Genomic DNA, 14,451 nt, shown 5'->3' with positions numbered 1-14,451 from the left:
TGTCCCTTGCCTGAAGTGTTGGGGCGGGCCAGCCCACTCCTAGCACCCACAAGGCTTGGGGATGTGGAACGGACATGGCAGCAGCCACCGCAGGCGTTTCAAGGGCTGCAGGGAGTGGCTGGGCAGGCTCAGAGAGAGATGTGAGGAGACCCGCGTGAAGGCACTGAAGAGCAGGGCTGTGTTTCTCAGGCCGCTCCGAGCAAAGCCCCGGTCTTTTGCCTTTCCCCCAGGGAAACCCTTCGGAGACCAAGCTGCTGTCTCTGTCGCGGCCTGGCAGAGAAGCGAGCAGATCTTCGACGAGCTTGGCTGGCATTCAGACTGATGACAGGGCCTGGCACAGCTGAAGCCTCATATAGAGAGACACTTGTTTTGCCGCCAACCCCCCCCACACACTCTGCTAGGCCCCTCCCCCCCACGCCAAGTAGCATTTCTGTGTTTTCACCAGCTAAACTCTTTGTTCCACCCCCCTTCCCCCTGCAGGCATACGAGTGGGCACTGGAAGGGATGCGACAGCTCGCCAGCATCAGCATGGAGGACTGCAGCTCCCGGGAGCACTGCTCAGCAGCCCTCAGATGCCTGGAGAGCTACAAGGAGCAGCACCCAGAGCTGGGCAAGGCCAGGTTCCAGGAGGCAAAGGAGCTGGCGTGTCAGCTGCGGAGCAGCAATGGCCTGAAGCAGTGGCAGTTTGCGTGGTCCAAGTGCCAGGAGACCAAGCTGGCCTTCGAGATGAAGCTCGAGGCTGCCCTGAGGACCAAGAGGTCTCTGTGTCCAGAGGGAGAGTGGGGCTTGCCCGGCCAGGAGGGCAGGCTGCCCTCGGAGGGGGCCGCTTGGGGGCTGGTCGCTGGCGTGGCTTCAAGTGTGCCTCACTGCCAGGGGAGGCCCAGGCAGCCTTCTGGGGGGGACAAGGAGAATCCCGCAGGCCAGCGAGAGGGTGTTGGAGCTGGGGAGCGGATTGTACTGCAAACCGCCACTCCTGAGGCTCCAAGGCCACCCCACTGCACATGGGATGAGAAGTCGGCCCTCGAGAGCATTGTGGAAGCCCTGGGCGCCTCGCCTTCCTGCCCTTCCACCCCAGCCTCCAGGCAGCCGTTTCCCAAAAGAATCCTGAGGAAGGCCCAGAGTTTCGACCTGGCCTGCGCCGAGAGCCTACGCTCCAGCTGCCAGCGGGCTCTGAGTGAGCCGGCCCGCTACGGCAACACGGGGGTCTTCATCAGAGGGCTGGAAGTCAGCAGCACCGAGCTGGTGGACTGGCCTGGTGCAGCCCGGCAGCACCTCGGCCCAGCCAACTGGACTGCAGGCTGCGAGCAAGAGGAGCAGAGGAGCAGTGCGTCTGTGCCAGAGGCCAACAAGAGCTGGGGCAGGTATGCCAAGGGCCAGGGTCGCCCCGCTGGGTTGTGGGCTTAGCCAGGCTGCAGACGGAAACAGGGTTTAGTTATCCCTTCCCTGGGGAACTGAAGGAGTAAGCCGGGAGTTCGAGATCTGTGTGCCAGAGAGCTCTACCATAATCTACAAATTGGGTGAAGTTATGACTGCAGGGGACACTCACTCAGTGGCCCAGGAGCCACGTGTAGTTCTTTGACATGTGGCTCATCTGAGTGCCGTTCTCCAATGTGTCACCTTCCCCATGTTTCAGGAAAACTGTCAAGGTCTTTGCCCAGAGGGGCTTGTGGGTGAGCAGGTCGCTCCCGCCTTTGAAACAGCTCCTGTCAGAGGAACAGTGAAACTGCGAGCTCCCCTGAGGTGCAGGCCTCTCCCACCAGGGACGGAAGGACATGTGTCTCATTTGGTTGACGACAATCATGAAGGTGGTTCTTCCTGAGAACCACCTGAATACTGCTGTCCCAAGACGCTGTCAGATTTAGGAGGCCCCATAGCATTACCCTCCCAATGGTATTTTAGTGATTATATTCATGTATTTGTATTTAGAGGACCCTCGTAATCTGAGGCCCTAGGCTGTAGCTGAGCTTGTGTGTCAGTCTGACTCTGCATGACAGTTGAAGTGGAATAAAAGCAGTGGATGTTTACACTGTGGAAGCCTCTGTCATCTCAGGTGCCATTTACTGTCGTGGGGTGGGTCTAGACCAACCAGATGAGGGAAGAACTGAAACTCGGGGGAAAGGCCATTGTGGCAAGCAGGGGAATCTTCCTCCTTCCTTAACCCAGATCATGTTCTCCACGTGCCATGAGATAGGGATGTGTGGGCAAGGGCAGGCCAGAAACGAGCCAAGAAAGCGTGTCTGCCTGTCACCTGTCGTCCCCCCGTCAAGCAGCAGCCAGTGGGCAGGGGTCTTGTCTTCTGAGGGAGGGGTTCTGGCTCTCCCTTGGATTCCTCTTCCTGGTCTTAGTCTGGGAAGGGAGTGGCATGGATCCCAAGAGGAAGCAGTGAGGCCTTCCAGGGGAGGCTGGCACGGTGCAGTGCTCGGGCAGCCTGGTCCCTCCCTCCCATATGCAGACACACAGGCATGGTGCCTCTGCTGGCAACGTGGCTGATGGTTGGACCGATTGGCCTAGCTGGAGAGGGCCACAGAGAAAAATCCTCATTGGCTGCCTCGGACCCACCTCGCAGAATGCCCACCTGCTTCTGGTTGCATCTGTAGAGCGTGCTGGCTGATTGCAGGAGCTGCACATCACAGCAAACCAACTTTTATGAACAGCAGTCTGAAATCAGTGACACGTACCTCTTCACAGGAGTCCATTGCTGTGTTGTCACCTCCCGTGCTGTCGAGGGGCTTGATGTATTTGCATCCGCACAACAGAAGCAACCCTTCTGTGGTGCTTTGCTGGGCTGTGTTGCACTGGAATGTAAAGCTCTTCAGAATCGTCAGCTCCTCCCTTTCCTCCCCCTCCTGTTTCTTGGACAGCAAACTGCGGCACATCATCGACGAGATGGTGACAACGGAGCAGGAGTATGTCCGGTCCCTGCGCTACATCATTGAGAGCTACTTCCCCGAGATGGAGCGTGTGGACCTGCCTCAGGACCTGAGGGGGAAGCGAAGCGTCATCTTTGGGAACCTGGAGAAGCTCTATGACTTCCACAGCCAGTACTTCCTGCGGGAGCTGGAGAGCTGCTGCAACCACCCTCTGCGCGTCAGCCACTGCTTCCTGAGACATGTGAGCTGCGCCTGGGGATTGGTAGCAGGGGAGAGGAATGGAAGGGTCAGGAACGGCCTCGAAGGGAGCACTGTCCTGCTCCTTCAGGCTTCCTGGATGGCTTCAGAAATAAAATCCATGTGATACTGAGCTGCTGCTAGCAAGCTAGGAGGATCTTCCCGACTTCCTTCCCTGTCTCCCCCCCGCCCATGCACACTCACGTGCACACCCCCTGAACTAATCAGATACAAACAAATAAAACAGAATTAACAAAAAGCCTGGGTAAAAGGGAAAAAAAGCCTTAGCCAGGAACCAAAAAATGAAGAAACAAGGCCAACAGCTGTGGGAAGGGGTTTCCACAGTTAAGGTGCCACCACAGGAAAAGCCCTCTCAAAGGGAGCCTGCCACCATTGCAGGCTGTGATGGTGAGGACACCCAGGGCAGGGTCTCAGGAGAGGGTCTGAAATGGATTAAGAGTCCAGCCAGTTTTCCTGAATCCTGTTGTTCGAGTATGGCTGCCTGTTGCTGGCCAGGTGGATGGGATGAGAAGCTGGTGAGACGAGTTCTTCACGGTGTTGGTGAAGAAAACTGATCCTGGGGAGCTGACCAGATATCAGCCAGGAGACATGCAAGGGGTCTCAGCAAAGTCCTTGCCACAGAGGAAGCCACTGGGGGCCTCTGGCAGTCAGCACAGGGGGCACCTCCATCCCATGCTTGGCCTTACGTTTCCCACTTGTAGCCTGCCTGTAGACATGCCTCTGTTCCTGGGATACCCCATCATGGTACCAAAGGCACATAGCAACTTGGAAAATGAGAAATCTGTGGCCTGTCTCGTATTGTGTTTCTAACCCTTCTGCAGAAAGACCAGTTTGGAATGTACGCACTGTACAGCAAAAACAAGCCCAAGTCCGACGCACTCCTGGCGAGCCGCGGAAACACTTTCTTCAAGGTAAAAATCTGCCCTGAGAATGAAGGCCCGCGCTTCCCTCCTCCCTCCCCTTTAGAAGAGAGTGCCTAGGCTCCTGGGGTAGAGCTCACGCAAGGCCCAGGGAAGCTGCGGTCTGGATTCAAGCTCCTCCGTCTGCTGACTGCTGGTCATAGAGTGCTGCTCAGTCATCCAGGGCAGACGGGCACTTCGGCTCACTGGGAGAGTCTTGGGTGAAGCCCTGCACTGGAGGGCCACCGGCAACCAGGAGCCAGCTGAGCAAGCATTGGCAGCCTGTCGCTGCTGGCCAGGCCAAGTGCCCCCTGCAGTGTTGCTCGGACCACTCGGCTAATCTGGCTCCTGATTTGCTTTAGTGTCCCAGTCTCTTCCCCCTGCGGTCACCTCTGACCAGGCCAGTAGCCAGAAAATTCTTACTGGGGGAGGCAAGTGAGTACAGCGGTGGTCACCCCATCGTTATTTATTTATTATATATTCTTTACTAGTTATTTACCGATTTTCTACTTGAAACTCAAAGTGGATTAAATAGTATAGAACATTGTAATCAAACAGCATGAGAGATCTAATATAAACGCAATAAAATGTATCAAACATGCTTACGTCAAGCAATGCAGAAAATGGAATTACAAAAAATGAAAACAGCACTGAAAGAGCATGATAGAACAAACAACAAATCAAAAATATATAGTGTATGTACATTCCTACTCTGTATACGCTTTATAAAAATGCCCTCCCAAGCAACTGTTTTACATAGTTTGCAGAATTAAACAAATGTGAGAGCCTTCTTCCACTTACTGAAACCTGAAACTGTAAATTCAACCTTCTTTTCTCTCTAAATGGCTAACTATAAGGGCTTTTAAAGGTGCCACCCAACAGCCCTGAAGGCTTTTAAAATCAGGACTCTTCAGCCCTGCTAACTGTTAATTCTGTTCTAGCCAATTGCATAGAGAATTCACCCTTGGAAGCTTTATGACAGGATTCACACTTTTTACCTCAGCTCCTTCCTTTTTTACAAAGAAAATCTATCCCTGAAAGACGTGTGACACATTTCACAGCAACCTGTAATACTGATTGGAGGGGCATGGCAAATGATTGATGGGGCACTGCCCGCTTTTGCCCCACCATGGTTACGGGTCTGCCTCTGACTTTGGCTTTCAGTTCAAGCAGATGCAGCTTGGGGACAAGATGGACCTGGCTTCTTACCTCCTGAAGCCAATCCAGCGCAGAAGCATGTATGCCCTCCTGCTGAAGGACCTCATTAAGCAGTGTGGGGAGGCGCAGGAACAGGAGTTGGTCTACCTGCGGGCTGCCGAGGAGATGGTGCGCTTCCAGCTGCGGCACGGCAATGACCTCTTGGCTATGGACGCCATTCGAAACTGCGACGTACGTCCCATCAGGCGAGGGCTGAGTGGTGGGAGAGGGTCAGAGATCCAAGGAGGGGCTGGGGGGCAGAGGCAGCTCCTGCTAAGATTCAGGCTGCTCCCAGGTCTCTCTGGGCCTGTTGAATTGTGAGCTCTGGGAAAGGCAGTGGAAGCTGAGCAACGGGGTGAACCAGAAAAGACTGAAGAAAAAAGATTTATACAGGGTATACACAAATGAAATATGAGTCCAGTAGCACCTTAAAGACTAACAAAATTTGTGGCAGGCTACGAGCTTTCATGAGTCACTGCTCACTTCTTCAGATACGGAAGATATCTGAAGAAGTGAGCAGTGACTCACGAAAGCTTGTAGCCTACCACAAATTTTGTTAGTTTTTAAGATGCTACGGGACTCTTGCTCTTTTCCACTACTACAGACAAAATCTGCTATTCAGAATAAATAGAATCTAAGCAAGTAAACTATTCCTTAATAAACATTCCTAACCTACAAAATGTTGCCATTAATAAACATGGAAGACGTGGGAGTTTGTGGTCATATTTTGTAGGCTGTTTTATTTTAGGATATTTAACTTGATTAGAATCTATTTATTCTGAATAACAGATTTTATTTGTGTATATCTTGAATATCTTTTTTTCCTCTTCGTTTTCTGGTTTGTTTGGTTTGTATATTGGTAGTAGGTTTATTCTCCCCCCTTTTTTATCTCTGTACCTCTCCCTCCCTACCTCTGAAGCCGGTGTTCCCTCTGTGCCCATCTTCCTAACTCCCCAGTATTTGTAAACGGCTCTGCCACTTGAGGCCTCTGCCTCACTTCACCTTATCGTGTAGCCTGTTAGGGGAAAAGGGTTCCCACTGCAACTTGTGCATGGCTGCTCTGCACCATGTGCCAAGCCACATACCACCAGCCACACAGGACAGGCCTGACAGGTGGTGAGCCAGACCAGACTGGTACTCTGAGGGGCAGCGGTTCCAGGCCTTGACCGAAGCAAGCTGCCCCGGTGGGAGGAATGAGTTGGTGTGACCTGTCTTCCTCTCGTCTGTCTCTCCATCCCTTGGCTCTTCCTTGGCTGGCTGGCTGGCTGGCTGCCACAGATGACTGTCGGGCTGTTTTTACTCACAGGGGACTGTGTGACTTCTCTGGTCCCTGCATGTCCCTCCTCCTGCCTAACTGATCATGTTCTGCACCCAGGTGAACCTCAAGGAGCAGGGGCAGCTGGTGCGCCAGGATGAGTTCAGTGTCAACCTGGGGCGCAGGAAGTGCCAACGCCATGTCTTCCTCTTTGAGGACCTGATCCTCTTCAGCAAGCCCAAGAGGATCGAGGGAGGACTCGACGTCTACATCTACAAGCGCTCCTTCAAGGCAAGCCTCCCTCTGCTGCTTCATACCGTAGGGGTTGGTGGGACAGTGCTGGTAGAAAGGACCTTCATGGGGGATAGGGGGGGGGGGGGGGGGGGGGGGCAGCGTGTCCCAGGACTGGACTGCATTCACACATTCTGGTCGCCAGATTGACACTTGGCTCACAAGTCAGGACAGGCCTGCACAGCTGATGAACACACCCACAGCCTTGCAGTGCAGCCTGCCATGTGTTTCCCTGCCCTCTTGTTTGACCGTCTTGGGTAGGTGGTGGAATAGGGACCGATTCCACAAAACAGTTGTTCTGCCCTCGGTCTGCTATTTCCACCAGTTGTACTGCTCAGTTTCCCACTATTTGCTGTGCAGCTGCATTTTGACCTGCATCTCCCCCTGATTTCCCCCGAGTCTTCTTGGTCCTTATTTTTTAGGATCAAGAAGACACGGGGGAAATCGGGGGGAGATGCAGGTCAAAATGTAGCCGCACAGCAAATAGTGGGGAATTGAGCAGTACAACCAGGGGAAATGGCAGACCGAGGGCGGAACAACTGTTTTTGCAGAATCGGTCAGGGTGTTCCTTGGCCCCGGGTGGGCCACCACGTGAGGCTAAAGAGCTGCATTGGACTTTGAATTACAGGTTGGTCAATCCAGTGTGGAATTTCACTGGGGGACCATGCGCCTCTCATTCTCCTTCAGCCTAGTCTCCCTTACAGGGGGCCATTAGGATAAAAAAAGGTAAGTCCTGTGTATGCTGCCCTGAGCCTCTTGGTGAAAAGACAGGATAAAAACGTGAGAGGCAATAGATCCAGATTCTGTGGTGGGATCACATAGCCTCCCCTTACCCATCAAGCTTAGACAAGGCTGAATGTTTTAGAACCAGGGACTGCGGTGCAGTGGTGGTAGACCATCTGTTTGGCATGCAGAAGTTCCCAGGTTCAATCCCCAGCCTCTCCACTTAAGGATCAGGGAGCAGATGACGTGAAAGACGTCTGCCTGAGACCCCAGAGAGCAGCTGCCAGCCTGAGTAGATCGTACTGACCTTGATGGACCAATGCTCTGATTCAGTATAAGGCAGCTTGTTCAACTTGTTTTCAGGTCAGTTCACACTTAGTACTAACAAATGGGACATGCCTACATCCCTCTTCCTTATCCTCCCATTCCCAGTCATATGGATGTCCAACCCAGCAGGTTTCTTCCACACATCTTGGATTTGAACTTCCCTCTCCCTCCCTGCAGACAGCAGACATTGGGCTGACGGAGAACTCTGGTGAAAGCGGCCTGCGCTTTGAGATCTGGTTTAGGCGACGGAAATCGAGTGACACGTACATCCTGCAGGCCAGCAGCCCAGAGACCAAGCAGTCCTGGACCAGTGACATCACCAAGATCCTGTGGGAACAGGCAACCCGCAATAAAGGTTGGCCTGAATGCAACACACACACATGCGCACGCACACACTGGTTTCTTCACCAGTGGAACCCTCCCCATGGTTTCCCACGGCAGGGGGAAGATATGTGCCTATTTTCTGCAGCCAGGGCGGTGTAATAGTCAACCAATGCAGACTAGGTTCTGGGAAATCCAGGTTTGAATCCCCACTGGTGCCATGGAAGCGATGGAAGCTGTCTGGGTCCTTTGACCAGGTGTACTTGCTCAGCCTGAGTGACCTCAGAGCTGTTGATGTGAGGATAAAAAATGCAAGAATGGGCCCTACCCAGAAAGCCCAGGCAAGCCCGATCTCACCAGATCTCAGAAGCTAAGCAGGGACAACCCTGTCAAGTACTTGGAAGGGAGACCTCCAAGGAAAACCAGGGCCAGAACACAGAGGCAGGCAGTATCAAAGCCACCTCTCTGAAATGTCCAAGCCCCACTAGGGGTCACCAGCAGTCAAACATGACTTCCAGGCAGACACACACACACAGAATCCTCACACACAAAAAATGTCAGAATGGGAGAATGTTGTTGTACACATCACTTTGGGTCCCTGTTAGGGAGAAAAGCAAGGTATTGCTTAAAATAAGCAAGGGAGAAGCCTACTGTGGTGACCACAGAGGGCTTCATGTGGAGCAGAGGGCATTTTGTCGGGTGCGACATGCCCTGCCATTGTGCTGAAGAAGGGGGAGAAGCTGCCCCTGCTGATGTTCCTTCTTCAGACGACAAGTTTGTCCTCTGTTGCATCTGGTCACCCAGGGGTGAGGGTCCCGGGGCCTTAGCAGATCATACATATGCCAAGGATAAGCCTGTCTTGCAGGAGAGCATGGGAGCCTACAACACAACTGTCAGCTGCCAGGGCATTTCCATCATGGTCTCTTGTCTCCCCACCAGAAATCCGCATGCAGGAGATGGTGTCCATGGGTGTGGGCAACAAACCTTTCCTGGACATCAAGCCGAGCGAAGCTGCCATCCACGACCGTGCCATCGATTACATTATGAAAGGCAGGGGTAAGTCCAGCCCCACCTCCTTGCCATCGCCACCTCGCCCCTTGCAGCTCAGCCCAGGGGGCGCTCACACTTGAATGTGTTGCTATGTGTGGCAGGAGCAAGGACCCGGGCTTCCATCGCCGTGTCGCTGTTTGACCACACCAATCCCTACAAGCGATCACCAGCCCCTCTGCCTGCCGGTGGCCCTTCTTCCTGCTCAGTGCTCGGGCCCCTCAACCTGCACATGTACCTGGATCAGGCCCTGCTGCCAAGCATGCTGAGTGCCAGCCGGCCCTTCGACGCTGATGCTTGCATTGAGGAGGACGAGATGGAGAATGAGACCAGCAGCCAGCCTTCAATGAGTACGTATGGCATGCCTTTGCTCCTTATCCTGGGATTGTAGGAGTCAGTGGCCATCCCAGAAATGTATCAGAAGCAAGAACTCTTCGGGGCAGATGGGATTGCTAGGCATAATGGGAGAGGTGGGGAACAGCTAGGTCGGTGAGCCTGAGTGGGGTCTTGTGGATAGTGTGGCGCCCACTTGTGGATTTACTGCTGCCATTTGCATCTTTTTCTAATCGAAACAACTATCAAGTTGTGGCTTTCCTCTGCTGCAGTGGAGCAGGAGTTGCTTCCAAGAAACTCAGGAGCATCCATTCAGAAACATTCGTCAGCATTTCCATCCTAAGAGATGCTTGGTGTGCAGTCGCCCAACATTTTGTGATTGGTCCCACCCCCCGGTGGCTGCCATTTTGTGGCCACAGCCACTTCTGTTCTGCTCATGTCAACAAGATGTGCATGGGCTCAACAAGACCAGGGCCCCCAGGTCTAGCCCAAATCTTAGCCTAAGTCAGTCACACAGTGAATGCGCAGTAGACCAGCCCCTCTCCTAACCTCCTGCCCCCCATGAAAGCCCTTCAGTGCACCAACTGTTCATTTCAGCTGCTGGCATCCAAAATCCATCTTCCAGGAATATTGTGCATGGAGCCTTAGGGGTGACAACCGTAATGAGTAGGTGAGAAGTCCGTGAAGGGAAGGATGAGAAGGGAACTCTGTGGACTTGATATAGACCACAGATAGGGTTGCCAACCTCCAGATGGGACCTGGAGTTCCCCCATCACTACACTGATCTCCCCTGGAGGAAATGGCAGATTTGTAGGGTGGACTGTATAGCATCACATCCTCCCTTCCCTAAATTCTGCTGCAGAAGTAGTGCTGCTTTGGCCTTTACAGAAGGGCCTGTGGATACTCTGACCGCCCGTGAAATGACTTCCAGCAAAACGGCTGCCTCTGGGCTCTAAGGAGACGGACCAGGCCCTTGTGACCCAAAGGCGGTCAGTCTTTCCAGGCCAGTACAATGAATGGGGAACTTAAAAGACAAAGCGTCTCAGCCTTCTCCTCCTCCTTCAGCATTCCCTGCTCCCATTTTGGTCAGTTTGCAGCGAGCAGGACATTCTCAATCTGCTAAACTTCAGGATTGCTCTTCGTTTGCACAGCATGCTCCAAGCAAGGTGCGCAACTGAAGGTTGAAAGCAAGCCTAGAAACCAGAGAAGAGAGCAGATTTGGGGCTGATAGCCACCCACGTGAGGGCACATCTTCAGTGAATCCTTGCTTGGGAAAGTTTTATCTTAGAGAAAACTGTTTGTGTGTTTGTTGTCTGACAGCCACTTTGCACATGCAAGTCAATCAGTATGAGGTGAACCAACTTGCACGAACTTACTTTAACAAATGACGTATCTTCCTATTGATACTATTACTGGTACTGATCTTAAGTGGGACATGCGTGTGATGGGACTTCTTGCCATGTGTGTGAGTTGTCCCTCCAAGTGTGTATCTCTAACATCCCCCCATAGCCCCCACCTTGCAGTCTTCACCTTTGTTTTCATTTTACTGACAAAACGGAATCAGGACTGGATGCTTCTTTTACTCCAAGGTTCCTTTGGTGGGCTGTTCAGCAGGGCTGTTCTACCCTTGCATGGCTCTGAGCGGCAAGCTGGATGGACATTGGTTCAGGAGGGGTGTTTGGGGAGTGGGCCAGGTCTCTTCCTGACACTTCTGCCCTCTCTTTGCTCAGCAACAGAGAGCTCCGAGTCCTCCCACTACATGTCTGGCAGTGGCTCCAGCAGTTCGGACAGCGGCTGTGTCTCTGGCATTCCTCGGGACAGTTTCTGTGAAGACCCGGGTTCTCCGCTTTCCATTCCCACAGGTTCTTCCTTGGCCTCCCCCCTGGAGGAGAAAAGCTGTTTCCCCAAAAGCCAGTATGTTTCAGCGGTGAGTAAGCAGGAGCCCGTGTGCAGACTTGGCCGGCCTGCATACATGTTAGTGGTAGAAAAGAGTAAGAGTCCAATTGCGCCTTAAAGACTAACAAAATTTGTGGCAGGGAATGAGCTTTCTTGAGCCACTTCTCACTTCTTCAGATAAGAAGAACCCTTTCCGTCAAGGGATATGTTTGGCCACCACTAGACAGGGACCCTTCCCAGTCAGCGGACATGCCGGGCTTCATGCTATAAATGGAGCCTGGATGGTGTTGGTTAGTGGCAGGGGGAGAGAGTGGGGTTTGTGGAGGATCAGTCCCTTCCAGGGCATGGCTATCTGTGAGTGGCTCCTGGATCCCCTGACTGTGTATGATGCTGTGTTACAGGTTTGAATGCCAGTTTCCGTTGACGTTTTGGAGGAGCCCGGAAGAAGGAACTTCCCTACAGTGCTCCGGAGGCCACAACAGTAGCTAGGGAGATCAGTGTCTCTACAGGCCCACAACTGACCAGACATGACAAAGACCCCCTTTTTAGAGTAGTGCCACCCAATACAGTTGAAGAGTGGGCCAAGACTGCCACCTCAGGGGACAGACCTGGCTTGTTCCACGGAGTCTACTGCAGTCAGATCCGAGCCACCGTGTTTCCTTCTGTTAGCGCATCAGAAAGCAATATGGCGGCTGGACCTGGGGAACTGGAAGCAGCAGTAAGCAACAGCGAAATGGGGGTGGTGGTGGGAGGGGTCAGGGGTTCCGTGGCAGAACACAGAGGACTGGTGGGCCAGGGGTGATCCTGTTTAGATGAATGGCCAACAATCTGCACCAACGGACTGGAGAGATCAGAGGCATCAAGAAACTGTTTACTACTCGTTTTTGTTTTCAGTTGACCGGAGTTTTGTTCTGCAACCTGCACATTTCTAACCCTTTTTTTCAAAGGGTAGAAGGAAGCAAAGTTATTTATTGGGGGGGGGATGCCCTCTCTTGGGGTGAACCTTCTTATCCAGGCCTGTTCTCTTTGTTTAATTTTGCCTGGTGCTGAGATAATTTATTGCCTTTTCTTCCTATGAATTCATATGCAAAATCCCCAGGAGCCTCAGTGCCAAGTTGTGCTCTTCATGTAGTTGCCCCCAAAATAGCACTCTGTCTCTGATGGGCAGAAAAGGGTTTCCATCAGTGAGAAGCTCAACCAGCTACTTGGGCGGCAGCAGAGAGCTGGAGAAGCACTCGAGGGGGTAGGGCCCAAGACTGGCCTGATCTATATTGACAGCAGAATAAGACAGGAGTGTCCTTTGGGGGCATGAAGACTGCCCTAGAGACTCTAGGGGAGGGACCATGTTTTTCAGGGTTTTTTTCTCATTTAACAACAACCTCGACGCAAAAAGAAAACATGCCTAGCAAAGAGCAAGCTGGGCTAACACCTATCTCCATGATTTGCTAGTTTTCAGCTTGCAAGGCATTCCTCCCCCCAACCCAAGGAGGGAAACCATTCAGGACTGTCATTTCCTCACCTGCATTTGGGAGTTGCTCAAACCACTCCGGCACCTTCCTTTGGCTGCTCCTGTGCTGGAGGTGTCTGTTCATCATCGTTGTCCTGTGCAGTCCCACATGGGAACTGCACAGGCGCACAGGCCAACCACCAGAAGATTTCTTAGCTAGCCTTCTGAGAGAGCAGGAGGAGCCAACTGGAGCCGTTGGAGCCGTTTTCCTGCCCAGCGGTCACGTGCTGCAGGGATGGTCTCTGCACTCTCCCTCAGTTCTCCAACTCTGGCTCTCAGTCACCAAGAGAGTAACACAAAGGCTCTGGGTGGGAGGATGAAGGGGAAGCACGGGCAAGGCTCACAGGGGGTAGGGAAGAGTTCAGAGGGGTGTTCCAGCCAGTGCTGTTCAGGCATAAATTGTTGCTGATAGAAGCGCCTCTGGCAATTGGTTGTCTCTGCCGGTCTAGTTGAGAAAGGGCTGGTGAGCGCCATTTGCAAAGCATCCAAGGGGCCCCCTTTGAGCTGTCAGCAAGGGCTGCAGCATCTCTCAGCACTGTAGGTGTTTGCCTGTCACACCTGACTCAAGGATGCCATCACATCCTGGCTAATGTTATGGTTCTGCTCCCTAACCTCTTGCTTCAAGGCCTTGAATGCACTTCTGTTACCCCTTGCGCATTAATCAGACTCCATTTTCATTCTGAAAATCCAAGTGCTGTAAATATGACTCTTATTTTATACATTTATTTAATAAGCTGGATTTTTTCCAGCCTTCTCTTTTTTGATTCTAAGAATGGAGTTACAGAACCTTTTGCCATTTTGGGTAGAATACTGTCTGAAAAGCACCTGGATTTAGATGCTTCCAAATTTAGATGCTTCCAAACTCTTGATTAATCTAACCTTTGCTTTTAAAAAGGAAGAGAGGTGAGCAGAAAACTGGAGGAAGTATGAAAGAAATTTCACATTAACCATTTTCTGACCAATATCTGGTCAGAAAACAAGTAAGACAAGTTCTTTCATTGCTGGGGAGAAATGCCTTAATGTCCTGCTAACATCTATGTTGTTTTTAAGATTTGACTGAATTACTTAATAAAAGTTATTTCTTCCAGTGCATTTTGGTTTGAATACATGTTCATTTCTAAAAGAAGATCTGGGAAGTTTGTTAATTACATGTAACACTCAATATTTACATTTTAGGCTAGACTCCAAGAGACCGAATATTTTGCCATCTGCGGCACTTCTACAGAGGGCTGCATTTACCTGTAATTGCTATTCATCAGCTGGTAGTATGCTAGAGCATCAGACAAAGAGCTGGGAGCCAGATTCAAATCCCCAATCTGCCCTGAAGCTCACTGGGTGACCTTAGATCTATCACTCTCTTCTGGCCCGACATACCTCGTAGGGTCGTTGTGAGGATAAAATGGGGCAGGGGAGAACTGCGTATTCCACCCTGAACTCCCTGGAGGAAGGGCAGCAAAAGATGCACTAGGTAGAGCGGTCCTCAAGTGGGAACTGCCTGTGCAACCCAGCTGTGAAAACTTCTAGGCC

General features: G+C 52.1%; 1 protein-coding gene across 1 annotated transcript in view; it reads left to right on the top strand.

Annotated features, from left to right (window-relative positions):
• Positions 1-14,016, top strand: part of PLEKHG4 (pleckstrin homology and RhoGEF domain containing G4) — a 76,953-nt gene extending 62,937 nt beyond the window's left edge. Inside the window, exons 16-25 of the mRNA XM_015408394.1 lie at positions 481-1,361; positions 2,862-3,111; positions 3,950-4,039; positions 5,192-5,416; positions 6,600-6,770; positions 7,998-8,175; positions 9,081-9,197; positions 9,293-9,538; positions 11,252-11,448; positions 11,819-14,016. Coding sequence (XP_015263880.1) covers positions 481-1,361; positions 2,862-3,111; positions 3,950-4,039; positions 5,192-5,416; positions 6,600-6,770; positions 7,998-8,175; positions 9,081-9,197; positions 9,293-9,538; positions 11,252-11,448; positions 11,819-11,824 — 2,361 coding nt within the window. The 3' untranslated portion in view covers positions 11,825-14,016. The remainder of the gene's footprint in view (positions 1-480; positions 1,362-2,861; positions 3,112-3,949; positions 4,040-5,191; positions 5,417-6,599; positions 6,771-7,997; positions 8,176-9,080; positions 9,198-9,292; positions 9,539-11,251; positions 11,449-11,818) is intronic.
• The last annotated feature ends 435 nt before the right edge of the window (positions 14,017-14,451 follow it).

Source organism: Gekko japonicus, unplaced genomic scaffold, assembly GCF_001447785.1.
Source record: "Gekko japonicus isolate JY-2015 unplaced genomic scaffold, Gekko_japonicus_V1.1 scaffold717, whole genome shotgun sequence".
Taxonomy (NCBI): Eukaryota; Metazoa; Chordata; class Lepidosauria; order Squamata; family Gekkonidae; genus Gekko; species Gekko japonicus.
This window is presented reverse-complemented; position numbering and strand designations above follow the sequence as displayed.